The sequence below is a fragment of the Octopus bimaculoides genome, chromosome 26 (assembly GCF_046866305.1).
Source record: "Octopus bimaculoides isolate indiv1 chromosome 26, ASM4686630v1, whole genome shotgun sequence".
NCBI lineage: Eukaryota > Metazoa > Mollusca > Cephalopoda > Octopoda > Octopodidae > Octopus > Octopus bimaculoides.
This window is the reverse complement of record NC_142953.1, coordinates 3,549,922-3,566,399: the sequence shown is the minus strand read 5'-3', so window position 1 is coordinate 3,566,399 and position 16,478 is coordinate 3,549,922. Positions and strand designations below refer to the sequence as shown.

At 35.4% G+C, this 16,478-nt stretch overlaps 1 protein-coding gene and 1 long non-coding RNA gene across 2 annotated transcripts; one reads left to right on the top strand and one right to left on the bottom strand.

The window, feature by feature from the left end:
* The first annotated feature begins 1,771 nt into the window (after positions 1-1,771).
* Positions 1,772-12,472, top strand: LOC149130925 (uncharacterized). The gene is made up of 3 exons (XM_089343065.1): positions 1,772-2,191; positions 9,050-9,226; positions 11,119-12,472. The coding sequence occupies exons 1-3, from the start codon at positions 2,149-2,151 to the stop codon at positions 11,388-11,390; spliced, it is 492 nt and encodes a 163-aa protein (XP_089199191.1). The 5' UTR covers positions 1,772-2,148; the 3' UTR covers positions 11,391-12,472.
* Positions 10,983-16,071, bottom strand: LOC149130924 (uncharacterized). Its single transcript, XR_016238577.1, has 2 exons — positions 16,008-16,071; positions 10,983-11,518 (listed from the first exon to the last, which is right to left on the bottom strand). It is a non-coding gene; the product is annotated as an uncharacterized LOC149130924 (long non-coding RNA).
* Between the last annotated feature and the right edge of the window lie 407 nt (positions 16,072-16,478).

Sequence of the window (16,478 nt, the reverse complement as noted above, 5' to 3'; positions counted from 1 at the left end):
TAGAGGTAGTCGATAGCTTCCGCTATCTGGGCGACCAAGTTAGTAGTGGGGGTGGGTGCGCTGAAAGTGTAGCTGCTAGAATAAGAATAGCCTGGGCAAAGTTTAGAGAGCTCTTACCCCTGCTGGCGACAAAGGGACTCTCACTCAGAGTAAAAGGCAGACTGTATGACGCATGCGTACGAACAACCATGCTACATGGCAGTGAAACATGGGCTGTAACTGCTGAGGACATACGTAACCTCGCAAGGAATGAAGCCAGTATGCTCCGTTGGATGTGTAATGTCAATGTGAATACCCGTCAGAGTGTAAGTATCTTGAGAGAAAAGCTGAACATTAGAAGCATCAGTTGTGGCGTGCAAGAGAGACGATTGCGCTGGTATGGACATGTGGTGAGAATGGAGGAGGATAGCTGCGTGAAAAAGTGCCACACCCTAACAGTTGAGGGAACCCGTGGAAGAGGTAGGCCCAGGAAGACCTGGGCTGAGGTGGTGAGGCAAGACCTTCGTACATTGGGCCTCACCGAGGCGATGACTACGGACCGAGACCTTTGGAAATGGGCTGTGCGTGAGAAGACCCGGCAAGCCAAGTAAGATCGTTGCCAGTGCCCCTGGACTGGTTCTTGTGCGGGTGGCACATGAGATGCACCATTTTGAGCGTGGCCGTTGCCAGTACCGCCTGACTGGCTCCTGTAGGATTTTCGAGCGAGATCGTTGCCAGTGCCCCTGGACTGGCTTGTGCGGGTGGCACATAAAAGACACCATTTCGAGCGTGGCCGTTTTCGTGCGGGTGACACGTAAAAGCACCCACTACACTCTCTGAGTGGTTGGCGTTAGGAAGGGCATCCAGCTGTAGAAACTCTGCCAAATCAGACTGGAGCCTGGTGTTGCCATCCGGTTTCACCAGTCCTCAGTCAAATCGTCCAACCCATGCTAGCATGGAAAGCGGACGTTAAACGATGATGATGATGATGATGATATATATATATATATATATAGCGAGATCGTTGCCAGTGCCACTGGACTGGATCTTGTGCGGGTGACACGTAAAAGCACCCACTACACTCTCTGAGTGGTTGGCGTTAGGAAGGGCATCCAGCTGTAGAAACTCTGCCAAATCAGATTGGAGCCTCGTGTAGCCATCTGGTTTCACCAGTCCTCAGTCAAATCGTCCAACCCATGCTAGCATGGAAAGCGGACGTTAAACAATGATGATGATGATGATGATATATATATATATATATATATATATATATATATATATATATGTATGTATGTATGTATGTACGTATGTAGGTGCAGGTATGGCTGTGTGGTTAAGAAGCTTGGTTTGCAAGCACATGGTTTCAGGTTCAATCCCACTGTAGAGTACATTGAGAAAGTATCTTCTCCTATGGCCAAATGCCAATCAATACCTTATGAGTGAATTTGTTCAATGGAAACTATATGTAAAGTCATAATGTATAAGTGTGTGTGCATGTATATCTGTTTGTGTGTATGTGTATGTGATATGTGTGTGTGTGGGTGTGTGGGGGGGGTGCATGTATGCATGTGTATGTAGTATATGTGTGTGTGTGTGGAGGTATTTATGTGTATGCGGTATATGTGTGTGTGTATGTGTTTGTGTGTGTGTGTGTGTGTGTGTGTGTGTGCATATCTGTATGGAGATGGGGGTATATGAGGTGAGGGGGCGAGTTTTTGTGCTTTTTTCCCCTCACCAACATTTGATAATCAATGTTAGTTTGCTTGCATCACTGTAACTTAGCAATTTGGCAAAAGAGACTGATAGAATAAAACAAAAAATCAAGTTCTGGATTCAATTTCTTCAACTAAAAACCCTTCAAATCAGTGCCCCAGCTTGGCCTCAGTCAAATAACTGAAACAAGCAACAACAAAAAAACAAGTGACAGATAAAACATGATATATCACTCTTACGCTATAGCTTTATCTTCAGCTTTGTAATTATTATCCAGTCATGATGATGATGATGATGATGATGACGACAGAGTACTTATCAATATTCAAACCTATTTCAAGTCACCAGCAGGCTCAGAGGGGGTGAGTACAATCAAATGAACAGTCAAGACTGTTGATAAGAAATAGACCTGATCCAAAGGTGAGAGGAACATAACATTTATGAGTTACAGTAACAATGGTTCCTGTTTGGTCTGTTCTCTTTACCTTTCTTCTAACAGGTAACTGTGAACTTTATTGCTTCTCTTCACAATTCAGTAATGTAATACATGTATATGTTCGTTAATTTCTCAATTACTCTCTTAAATATCTTTCTTAATTAAATGGATCCACATTTCTCTTCTATATAATTTCATTACACTTTTAAAAATTTATTTTTATTGTAAACTAATAATAATAATAATAATAATAATAATAATAATAATAATAATAATAATAATAATCCTTTCAACTCCAAGGGGATGGGGAAAGTTAATCACATTGATCCCAGTATTTTGACTGCTACATAATTTATCGACCCCAAAAGGATAAAAGGCAAAGTTGACCTTGGTGGAATTTGAATTATAATGATAATAATAATAATAATAATAATAATAATAATAATAATAATAATAATAATGGTGATGATGATGGTTGATCCTGTCGATTTTGATGTACGAGTTTTTGAAGGCAAGGATTTAAAGTTAAAGAGAGTATTATTAAAGCTGCAAAAACATCACAAAGCTATCACAGAAAACTGCTACTCAGAGTTTCATGTTAATTCTTGATCACAAGGGCCCAGCGAACAGAAATATGCAAATCTGAGTTACAGTTTTTTTGTGATATCTTTGTGGTATTTTTGCTGGTTTAATAATAAAGCATATTACTCTACTTCCAGTATTCTAGTATTATTTTTTGCTCCCCTTGTTTCACCTTTATGTACTTTAAGGCCATGAACTTTGCAGCAATTCTTGTAGGTACTGAATTTGTTGACTATATTAACAGATTGGCTGATTATTTCAATGAGATTTGTTATATATATACATATATATATATATATATATATATATATATATATATACATACATATATATATATATATATATATATATATATATATATATATATATATATATATATATATATATATATATATAAGGGACAAAATCCAAAATTACAGGTAAAAACTCAATTAAAATCAATTTATAAAAAATTAAAGTTAAATTGAGGTTTATAGATAAAATATATAAAATATATAGTTTTAGGGAAAATAACCAAGTTTCAAGAACTCATCGATGAAAATCCACTATCACATATAGAAAAATTAATAATTAAAAGCACAATAAATGAGTATAATATAAAACAAAGTAAATATTATAAGATAAAGATTATATATATATATATATATAATATATATATATATATATATATATATATATATATATATACATACATATAGATATATACATATATACATACATATATAAAGTAACAAACTGAGGAAAAGAAATCCTTCAAAGGAGTGTATTAAGCATCCAATTCAATGGTACGTTAGTTGAATACCATATAAATATTGGTATAATGCAATGACAAAGGTAAATTAAACAGAGAGATACTCTTGACAATTCAATTTATTTATATTATAATATTACATGATATACTTTGATATAATATAATATCATATAACATAAACAATTATTTTTAAAAAACCCATAAAAGGCCAACAAATTGTTTTAACTCATATACATATTCTGATATACGTATATATAAGGGAACTTATTGGGTATGTATATCAGAAAATGTATATAGGTCAAAAGAATTTGTTGGCCTTTTATGTTTTTTTTAATAATTGTTTATGTTATATATTATGTTATATATCAATGTATATCATGTAATATAATATAAATAAATTATTGGATTGTCAATAGTATCTCTCTATTTATCTTTGTAATTACGTACATATATACATATAAACTACACACACACATATATATATTATAGATATATTCATTTATATATATATATATATATATATATATATATATATATATATATACACACATACACAGCTGTGGGTGTGTGATAAGAAGCTTGCTTCCCCACCACATTGTTTCAGGCTCAGTCCCACTGTGTAGCACCTTAGGCAAGTGTCTTCTACTACAGGCTTGGTCGACCAAATCCTTGTGAATGGATTTGGTAGACGGAAACTGAAAAAGGCCTGTTGTATATGTATAAATCTCTGTGTGTATATCTCTGCGTCTGTGTTTGTCCCCACCATCATTGCATGACAACCGATGTTGGTGTGTTTACGTCCCTGTAACTTAATGCTACTCCACTAGCAATGTGCACCAAAGAACGAAGAGCAGTGACCCGAGAGATGGTAATGATGAACCGGTTCACCACTACCATCTCTCAAGCTTGCTGAATATTCTCATCAGTGGCAGAGGTTGTCCAGCATCCTGCTCCTTCTTAGTGCATCATGCTTGTCCGACCACTTTTAAACTTCTCAATCCACTCATATACACTTCTACGCAGTTGCGCACTGTCCTCGTATTGTGCTAAAAGCCTTTGATGAATTTCAGCACCTGACACACCTTTTCTAAATGCATTCAAACTTTTATTCATTTTCTACAATTAATAATAGTTCCCTTCGTTACTCTGGCTGTTCTGGTGGTGGATATAACAATAGTAACAATCTTTCCTGGGAGGTTATTTTCCAGGACTCCTTGTGTTTGACAGTATTATTTTCAGCACAAAATACCTTAATGACATTCAATAATATCCTGTTATCCATGAATATGCTGACATCTGAATGAGTTGTCAAATCAAACATTGATTTTTTTGATGTGAGACAATTACTCCACATGAAGACACATGGTCCAGTGATTAGGGCATTGCACAGATGATTGCAAGATCGTAGTTTCGATTCTTGGACTGGGTGGTGTATTGTGTTCTTGAGTAAAACAATTTATTTAATGGTTTTTCAATCCACATAGCTGTAAACGAGTAACCCTGCAACAGACTGGCATCCTGTTCAGGGAGAATGCTGTGACCTTGGTCCCTTATATACCATGGAGACTGGATAACCAGCCTTATGAGTCCTAGGGCTTGAGGCAGTAGTATCCAAAATGATAGATTACTCTGCCACAGTTTTTATTTCTTCATAGCTTCAAGTTTATCTTGTTACCCTTTAAGGTTTGTAGAAGCTTCTAGAAGCCACTCCCAAATAACATGCTCTCTTTGAAACCATCACAGTCTATGAGGATTTCAAGGGGGCATGTCATTTGGTGCTGACTGATACAGAATTACAGAGGCTTTGAGTGCTTTCTAAGTCTATTATGGGATAGATGGACATAATAACAATGGACAAAGTGGATGAGCTAAGAACTCTCTTTTGTTCTTGTTGCTAAACCTCTATGGACAACACCACTCATGTTTTCTGCACCACTGAAACATTGTCCGCAAGTTTTGGCTTCAGCGTCCTGAGTATATTTTTGACCAATTCATATAGTTGATGGTAGAGCATAAAACCTGTTGAAAGATTCCTTGATTTCTCCTGCAGTGATAAACTTGAGATACATCATACACTCGACCCTATGACATCTGACATTTCATCAACTATAATAGAATATCACACAGTGCATTTTATCACATCATTTGCATTACTCCCTAAAATAATACCAACCAAGTCCACTGTGTATGTGTACCTTACATACCATTTTGTGTTTCTCCTGACCAAAGAATATCCTTGGATAAAGTTTCTAGACATTTTAAGATATTGTAATTAATATAATGAAACTTCACCTAAGTAATTATGATTTTCTACTTTGTTAAGTTGTGAACTACAGTGTTTTGATTATAATCTTCATCTACTCCTTGTTCTGCACTACTTGCTGCCTTTATACAGTACTCAATTGATCTAACACATACATTTTGTTTTGTTTTTTTTTGTTTGCTCAATAGTCTATTCACGTCATTATAGCTAACTGATGACAAGAATATTTGGCATGTTTTATAAGTAGGTTTGTATTTTTCCATTTCACAAAAGCAAAAGTATTGTCATGCATGAATATTTTATATAACACAAAGTTTGATACTAATTAATGTAATTGGTAAAGGTACAGTTTAACCCTTTGGCTACTATATTTCTGCGGAAATACATTGCTTTTGTTTCTATCAATATTGAAAATAATGAAGAATTTTTATAAGATAAACTTGTCATTATTAAGCTGGTGTTTGGAACATGAATTAACATGAAAATGTTTTAATTTAGATCACTTGAAGACAGAAAGTTTATATATATACATATGTATATATATAAAATTTATTAATGAGGGTAGAAATTGATATTAATCAATTAAAACCAGTGGTCTAGCATATTAAAAAAAAATCCGAAGATTAAAATCATATTACATACAAAAATAAGAGGAATGACCAGCAAATGTGGACTCCTATATGCTAGAAATAGATGCCGAATCATCTAACCACGAAAAAAATCACGAAAATCTAAACATGAAAAAAATATGTTCTCAGTAAAAAATTTAGCGACACAACAGAGAACATTTTTTACTGAGAACATATTTTTATCGTGGTTAGATGATTCGGCATCTATTTCTAGCATATAAGAGTCCACATTTGCTGGTCATTCCTCTTATTTTTGTATGTATATATATATATATATATATATATATATATATATATACCCCTGCTGGCAACAAAGGGACTCTCACTCAGAGTAAAAGGCAGACTGTATGACGCATGCGTACGAACAGCCATGCTACATGGCAGTGAAACATGGGCTGTAACTGCTGAGGACATACGTAAGCTCGCAAGGAATGAAGCCAGTATGCTCCATTGGATGTGTAATGTCAATGTGAATACCCGTCAGAGTGTAAGTATCTTGAGAGAAAAGCTGAACATTAGAAGCATCAGTTGTGGTGTGCAAGAGAGACGATTGCGCTGGTATGGACATGTGGTGAGAATGGATGAGGATAGCTGCATGAAAAAGTGCCACACCCTAACAGTTGAGGGAACCCGTGGAAGAGGTAGGCCCAGGAAGACCTGGGCTGAGGTGGTGAGGCAAGACCTTCGTACATTGGGCCTCACCGAGGCGATGACTACTGACCGAGACCTTTGGAAATGTGGTGTGCGTGAGAAGACCCGGCAAGCCAAGTAAGATCGTTGCCAGTGCCCCTGGACTGGTTCTTGTGCGGGTGGCACATGAGATGCACCATTTTGAGCGTGGCCGTTGCCAGTACCGCCTGACTGGCTCCCGTAGGATTTTCGAGCGAGATCGTTGCCAGTGCCCCTGGACTGGCTTGTGCGGGTGGCACATAAAAGACACCATTTCGAGCGTGGCCGTTTTCATGCGGGTGACACGTAAAAGCACCCACTACACTCTCTGAGTGGTTGGCGTTAGGAAGGGCATCCAGCTGTAGAAACTCTGCCAAATTAGACTGGAGCCTGGTGTTGCCATCCGGTTTCACCAGTCCTCAGTCAAATCGTCCAACCCATGCTAGCATGGAAAGCGGACGTTAAACGATGATGATGATGATGATGATGATATATATATATACGTATGTATGCCTGAGTATCACCTTATAGCCTCATTGGAGCTTCAAACATGAAGCTCCAATGAAGCTATAAGGAAGGTAATATTCAAGCATTCAGCTACAAGTGCATTGCAATATACATACACACACACACACACACACATATATATATGTGTGTGCATACATACATATATAACTTCATACACTTACATAAAAGCCTTTCGCTTAATCTTCACTTTGTTAACAAAAGCCTCATTGCTTACTGGTTTCTATTGGTACAACTTACTGGTTCACTGCATTTCTAAGGACTGGGAGTGACAAAAGAAATGCCACTGGTTCGTTTCCTTTCTTTCTCTCTCTTCTCAATATTTACTCTGTTTGCTGACATACAATAAAACGTATATACACACATTCATACACAAATACATACATGCATATATACATATACAAATATATAAATGCATGAGTGTATATGTCTGTGTGTGTGTTTGTGTGTGTGTTCTTTTATTCTTTTATTTGTTTCAGTCATTTGACTGCGGCCATGCTGGAGCATCACCTTTAATTGAAGAAATTGACCCCAGGATTTATTCTTTGTAAACCAAGTACTTATTCTATTGGACTCTTTTTGCCAAATTGCTAAGTTATGAGGACGTAAACACACCAACATCGGTTTTCAAGCAATGGGGGTGGGTACAAACACAGACACACAAACAAAGGCTTCTTTCAGTTTCCGTCTACCAAATCCACTCTCAAGGTTTTTATCGGCCCAAGTCTGTAGAAGAAGACACTTGCCTGAGGTGCCACGCAGTGGGACTGAACCCAGAATCATGTGGTTAGAAAGCAAGCTTCTTACCAAACAACCACACCTGCAATATACATATACATATATATATATATATATATATATATATATATATATATATATATATATATATATATATATATATATACATACATACATACATACATACATACATACATACATACATACATACATATATATATATATATATATATATATATAATCATCGTTGTCGTTTAACGTCCGCTCTTTATGCTGGCATGGGTTGAACAGTTTGACTGGCAAGCCAGAAGGCTGCACCAGTCTTAGTCTATTTAGAACTACATTATCCAATGCGTTCTTGTTTAAAATGGTAGAATGTAATTTTGAGAGAGATTTGGGTATTTTCAGAACATTAAACAATCAATTATAGATTTCTCTGCCTCTCATTGGCTCACGCACTGGATATTGTCACCAAACAGACATTCTTCCCAATCTGGGGAAACTAGATAACAAATTTGGACATTAACCTTTCAGCTTAACAGATAACAAAAATATGTGTACCAACAAGATAGTTCATGATCGAAAGCCAAACTTTTGGTTTTGTTGCTAAGTTGCAGATAAGAATTTTGCTTACAGCATACATCAATGTGTGTGTGTGTGTGTGTGTGTGTGTGTGTGTGTGTGAGAAGCCATGAGAGCCAGTGCCTAATACTACGTCAGGACCATATTATTATTATTTTTGTTCCTCTCAATTTTACTTTCAGTTTCAACCAGCAATGGTCTGTCCTGCTACAGTTGTGAAGGAACCAAACCTTTTTCAAAATGTGAATCAGACATAAGGGAATACCGATTGGGAATAAATTCAAAATTTGCAGTAAACTGTTCAAAATATTCACACATGAAAAAGCCATACTGTGCAATTGAAAGATACATGAAAAATGGTAAGTTGTTTATATATATCCACTAGATGCAACAACAGTAGTTTTGTAACCACATTTAATTCTGCTGACTTCAGACTGTCTGACTGACAACATGTGCCACACTTACTGTGTTTTCCTATATACAAGTTAAAAGTTTTCAGACCATAATTTACAGCCAGACAAGGTAGACCAACTTTACACCAAGATGATTTTGGTGGAGCAAACATTCCATGTGAAATGCTGCAGAATTTGGAAAAATTGTGACAATGTTTGAATGTTCACACTACATGTGTACACAACATACTACAAGATACATTTTGAATTTTGGGGGAGGAGTCCAGTCGATTAGATCAACCCAAGTACGCAACTGGTACTTAATTTATCAACCCTGAAAGAATGAAAGACAAAGTCGACCTCAGCGGAATTTGAACTCAGAACATAAAGACAGATGAATAATTATAATAATGCAGTACCAGGCAGTGGCTCTCATGGCTTTTGATCTTAACTGATTGGAAGTGTTATCATGTACATTGTTTTGTCTTGGTATAAAAGATGGGCTACAGCAAATATTCTGCTCAATACCACAGATTTGCTTGTCAGTTGTTTGACCTTAACCAGTTGAGCATGACCCTTGGTGGCTGACAATATGTGCATGTCTGATCATGAGAAGAAGTAGTGGGGGAGCATCATAGCCATGTGTTGAGAGGAATTCTTTGGAGTTTGAATAATTCACCTCTGGAAACATGGGTGTTTCATTCATCATCCTTAAACAATCCTTCTTCAGGAATCTTTTGAGTGGGATGGGCTACTCGACCTGAAGAAAATTCTAACTGTGCCCCACCTGCGAGGTCATGCGCTGTTTATCTTGATATTAGATCACCATGTCGCGCACATATGGTTGTGATGCTTGTGCCTGGTGTACCCTTATCAGACGGGTAGTCATGATGGGTATACTGGGCTTCGTATTTTACCCCAGTGTCACTTTGATGGCATGCACTGCTCTCTCACTCAGTAACAACAATAATAATAATAATAATAATAAATTCTAACTTAGAGACAAGATAAGTAATTTGGTAGAGGAGAGTGTTAAGTCATTTAAATTGACCCCAGTATTTGACTGGTACTTTTGTTTTATCAACCCCATATCTATGAATGGCAAATTTGACCTCAGCTAGGTTTGTGCTAAGATTGTAAAGAATTGTAACTAAATAATATATGGAATTTTATCCAATGATTCTACCACAATAACAACAATAACAATCCAAATTTAAATGAAAATTCAATAAAAATTACTAAAAGTTAAATTTGAATTTTTAAAACAAATTTAATGAATTTTAACCAAATTTATCTATTTTTATTTTTACTTATTTTTATTTATTTTGAATTGATATTTTTTTTATTTTATGTTGAATGAAATTTTTCAACCAGTAACCCTTAAGTTTTAGCAACAAAACCTAACAGAAGTGAACTTAGCCAGCAAAATATATTGATTATTATTCTCCTTCATCATCATCTAATATTTAATAACCATTGCTAATTTAACTCATAAAACATTTCTTATTTAATCATCCCTTTATTACTTAAACTAGTCTTCTCCAGCCCAAATACTTGTTTTATGTTCAAGCCAGCCAGATCCAGCCTCTCACTTATCCTACAATGTCATTCTAAAAATAAACAATTACATCATTGAAATCTCAAAGCTATAAGATAATGCATGATTAATTAAAAACAATGTGAATAAAGAAACAATACATTTGACAGAGTAATAAGAATGCTACCAGGTTAAAAAAGGATTTATTTCCAATAAACTTAGATATGCAAAGATGTTACATGAAGGTTTCCTTCTTTTGGGTTTTGCAGTAAAAACTTAAGGTTTCCCTTCCTCTTCTCACAGTTGTTTATTTTCTCTTCAGGGCAAGTACAAGCTATTATTAGGGACTGTAATGATAAGATATTCTCATTCTCCATGGAACATCCACCATACAAAAAACTTGAAACTGTTAATGGGGATTACAACATTTCCGTGTGCTCTTATGTTTCCTCTCAAGGAGCAATACTGTGCGTTTCATTGTGCGATGAAGACATGTGCAATGGCGTGTTTGGCAAATCAGATAGCATTACATTAAGCCTACCACTATTTGTCATATCATTACTTTCAGTGAAGGGACTCGCAAACTTCAGTTAACTCTTTAATCATTGTCAGTCCTACCAGCCATGATTTCAATATCAGTTTACAGATGTTGTTTTCCACATTTTATTGGTTTCCATCAAGGGTATTTATTTAACTGACACCAGAAGGATTAACAGTAAAATCTATAGAATGGCAATGAAGAAGAAGAAAAAATACTAAACTATTGTAAGCTTCATCACAAATTCAAATATTATCAAATAAAATAAAGCTACCATACTTTAAAGAAAGAAACAAAGACTGGACAAAAGAATGGACAAAGAATGAACAAAAAATGGACAAAGAATGGACAAAGAATGAACAAAAAATGGACAAAGAATGGACAAAGATTGGATTGAAAGAATGGATGGAAAGAAGGAAGAAAGACACAAACAAATGAAGAGTTTTGTTTAGTTCAGTTTGTCATCACATTCATCCACAATATAAAGATAAAACAGAGTCATCTGGCTTTTCTACATTCAAAGGTCACATCCTGTCAAGGTCAACTGTGCCCTTCCTCCTTTCCAGAACCTTTAAAATAAAGAATCAATAAAGTAACAGAGTCATTTTAATTGACTCTTTCTCTCACACCTGCTGACAAAATTCCTGGTTTCATGCTTATATTAGAAACAATTGGCAGAAGCATTAGCATTCTGGGCAAAATGCTTAGCAGCATTTCATCCGTTTTTACATTCTGCCAAGGTCAACTTTGTCTTTTTATCCTTTCGGGGTCAATAAAATAAGTACCATCTGAACACTGGGGTCGATGTAATCAACTCATCCCCACCTTCCCCAATCTTCCCTTGTGGCAAAAATTTGAAATCATTATTATTATTATTATTATTATTATCATTATTATTCATGAAGGTGCCAAGCTGGCCGAATCATTAGCATGCTGGGCAAAATGCTTAGTGGCAATTCGTCCATCTTTATATTCTGAGTTCAAATTCTGCTTTGCCTTTCATCCTTTCAGGGTCAATAAAATAAGTACCAGTTGAACATTGGGGTCGATGTAATAGACTAACCACCTCTCCTCAAATTTCAGGCCTTGTGCCTATAGTAAAAATGATTGTGGCAAATAAATGAAATCTTTATTATTATTTACTTTTAATCTGCATGTTTGGTACAATCACTTGCCAAGACACACCCAGTGTCCTAGGGTGAGTGAAGGATAAAGGATGTTACAGTCTGGCTGCTGAAAGGTTGTGGAGGGGAAATAGCAGGGGCAGTAGCAAAGTATCTTCCTGTATTTTTATCAGTGGGAACACTACATCTATTAGTCTTCAAGTATTTTCATCTCTGTTATGCAGTACTGGCATCAGCCATGACCATAATTTCACTTGACTCTATACATATATGTCACTATTATATATATATATATATATATATATATATATATATATACACACACACAAGCCTTTTATACATACATCAAAACATTTGTCATATAAAATGAAGAAAGGAGAAAAGAAGCTGAGAAGACTGATAATATTTTCATCATTTAAAGTTTGCACACAATCATATGAACTCCACATATAATCGATATAAACTCATATAAACATATTCTGATACACTATCTTCTGAAGAAGCAAAGACAAAAGATCAATTCTATTAAATTCATTCTATATATATATATATATATATATATATATATATATATGCTAGAAGAAGCTCACTTAAAAAATTCTCAAATACAGATTCAGCGGAGCAAAAACAGGCGGGCTAGACCAGTGAAAATTGTACATACCTCGATTATCTGCAGACTATAGTTTCAAAATCAATACTTCCAAAATAAAAGTATCTATTTATCATCAGTACAGATTGCCGATATTCTTATAATCAAACAGAATCTCGTGCTAGTTGTCTTCAACCAGTGAAAACGTGCATGTGATTCTATCCATTATAAAGATTCAAAACTAAGACTTTTGAATTTTAATCTTTATAATGGATAGAATCACGTGCACGTTTTCACTGGTTGAAGACAACTAGCACGAGATTCTGTTCGATTATAAGAATATCGGCAATCTGTACTGATGATAAATAGATACTTTTATTTTGGAAGTATTGATTTTGAAACTATAGTCTGCAGATAATCGAGGTATGTACAATTTTCACTGGTCTAGCCCGCCTGTTTTTGCTCCGCTGAATCCATATTTGAGAATTTTTTAAGTGAGCTTCTTCTAGCATATTGACAGACCGGTCACTGGTCAATCTTATATACACAAGTACTATAATCTTTTTAGAATCTGAAAAAAAATTTTTCATGAACCTTCTGATTCTTTTAATGTGCTAGTTTCCTGGTATTAAATTGATATTAATTAATATCGAATTTTTACCATATTATATATATATATATATATATATATATATATATATATATATATATATATATATATTTGCCTGTGTGTGTATAACATATATAGATATATATATAGATATATATATATATTGTATTTCTAATTTTCAATTTACCTGAAGAAACAGTTCTTTACATGATGTAATTGATTTGTTCATCAATAAAAAACATGTCTGAAACAGCTGTAGTGAACCACAGCCCATTTGTGCAAATATGCAGCCAGTAATGGAAGCAAATGATCTGATGCGTAAGATTTTTTTTCTACCCCGATGACAGCAGTTGTGTAATTTTGATCTATTAATATTTAAATATCTATTCAATATATATTTATACTTAAATATTCATTATCTGAAAACCTTCAGTCTTTGTTTTTTTCTGTTTGCATGTGTGTATATATATATATATATATATATATGGGAGAATGTATGAAAAAAAACAACAACAGACGAGGACAGGTGGTGTAAATAACAAAAGGATGTATTAGTTTGACGCTCGGGAATACGGAAAAATCTTTACTGGAAATCTTAAACTGATATTCATTTTGTTGCTTGTGTTTTCTTTACTTTTTATTTTATTGTACTTTTTATATCATTTCTTTTACGTGAACTTGTTTCAGTCATTAGACTGTGGCCATGCTGGGGCAGTGCCTTGAAGGGTTTTGTTGAATAAATCAATCTCAATACTTTTTTTTCTTTTTTTTTTGTAAGCCTAGCACTTATTTTATTGGCATCTTTCTGCTGAATTGAGGAGTTATGCAGCCATAAACAAACCAACACAAGATATCAAGCAGTGGTAGTGGACAGGCACAAAAACAAAGATGCACACCTAAATATATATATATAACCAAGGACACAATGTATTGCAAAGAAAAAAACTCACAACCTTACAGTCATGAGCTGAATACTCTAACCACTCACCCACCCATCTTCATTAATCATTACTTCTACCTGGGCACCCTGTCCCTTCATAAAATCACACACCATCATAGAGCAATCGCAGGTACCACATTTAGTCAATAGAAACCAACAAAGAATATGTCAGATCTACCATAGACTGTCTTTTTATCTGCTCAAGGAGTGGTACCTGTCTGCCAGTATATTTGTTGACTTGCTGCCTGACATTAGTACTTTACAATAGCAGGCAGGACACTAGTATTATACAAAAGGTAAGTTACCAGTAATAAACTACAGAAGATATAACAGAGTTATCATACAACACATAGGGGTTGCTTTGGTATACCACCACTACCATCATATCCTCCTTCTAGCTTCTCTCATTTATATAAAGTGGAGTAAGCATACATCTTTAAGGTGCTTGACTCTTTATCATATTAGCCTCTCAATGCTGGCATAATACCATCTCTCCCTCTCGAATACAACCCCCCCCCACACACACACACACACAAACATTAGGCTGAAGGGGATTTTCCCTTTTTGCAGCCTTGTAAGTTACTTGGCAATCTCATTAGTGCTAGCATGAAAACAGTACCCAGCGCACGTAGTAGAGTGGAAGGCATTAGAAAGAGCATTCAGCCATAGAAACCATGCCAAAGCTGACACTGGAGCTCCACACAGCTCTTTGACTCATCAGATCCTGTTAAACTATCCAACGCAAGCCAACCTGGAAGACAGAAGTTGACTGACGATGGTAAGTGATAGCGATGATGATGATGATGATACCATGTTACATACAGAAGATTTTAATCACATCATACATCATACATAGCACCTGATTTCACACAAGTATTGTGCAATTCTCGGTATGACAAATAAGATCAAACAGTATCGCATATAATACTATTATTATCTATTTCAAGAAATGACACAGGCATAGTACAACAACAGATATAACAGTAAGTATTATGCATAAGAGATACGCCACTAGCATTATACAGTAACTAGTTGTGATAACAGCACTGCACAACACCAAATATCACACTAGAATTATATTTATCAACAGATATGACAACAGTATGATACAATATGAGCATTATATACCAAACATAGTAATAGCATTATACAATTCCACATATGAAAATAAAATTATGCAAGACCAATTTTTCAGACACTGAAGGTCCAGAACCATTTATAATCTACATTAATTTTCACTAATGTACAGGTACCTGTATTTTTATGTAATTATTTAAATAAATCTAATATTTGCTAAATTTAGAATGTGTTGACCAAGATGACCAACCTTGGTCTCAAAAAAAAAAAAAAAAGCAAACTGTAATTAAGAAAGGTTTTGGAACCGAAGGTTCCAGAAAGTTCATGCTGTACCTGTAGTTGAAGGCAGGTGAATGTAACATTACCTGCAAGGTATGAAATCCATGTCAGTTATAAAACCATAGGATTTCCTATATAGTTATATGTGATTTGTGTGTGTATGTGTGTGAGAGAGAGAGGAAAGAGAAAGAGTGGGTGTGTGTGCATGAGAGAGAAAGTGTGTATGTGTGTGTGTGTCTGTGTCTGTTTGTGCATGTATGTCTGTTTGTGTGTGTGTGTGTGTGTGTGTGTCTGTGTCTGTTTGTGTATGTATGTCTGTTTGTGTGTGGGGGGGGAGCATGAGTGTTTCTGTGTGTCTGTGTGCGTGAGAGAGAGAGAGAAAGAGAGAGAGTGTGTGTGTGTGTGTGTGTGTGTGTGTGTGTGTATCTGTGTATCTGTGTGTGTGTGCATGCGTGTGCATGCGCATGTGTGGTTACTGATATGCAAGCAAATATTCATCATATGCATCTATCTACATATCTTTTC

Excerpts from the sequence above, each read along its gene's own strand:
- LOC149130925 (XM_089343065.1), top strand. The coding sequence starts at position 2,149 with ATGGTTCCTGTTTGGTCTGTTCTCTTTACCTTTCTTCTAACAG. Across the intron at positions 2,192-9,049 it reads CTTTACCTTTCTTCTAACAG|TTTCAACCAGCAATGGTCTG; the intron begins GTAACTGTGAAC and ends TTTTACTTTCAG. Across the intron at positions 9,227-11,118 it reads TGAAAGATACATGAAAAATG|GGCAAGTACAAGCTATTATT; the intron begins GTAAGTTGTTTA and ends TTTTCTCTTCAG.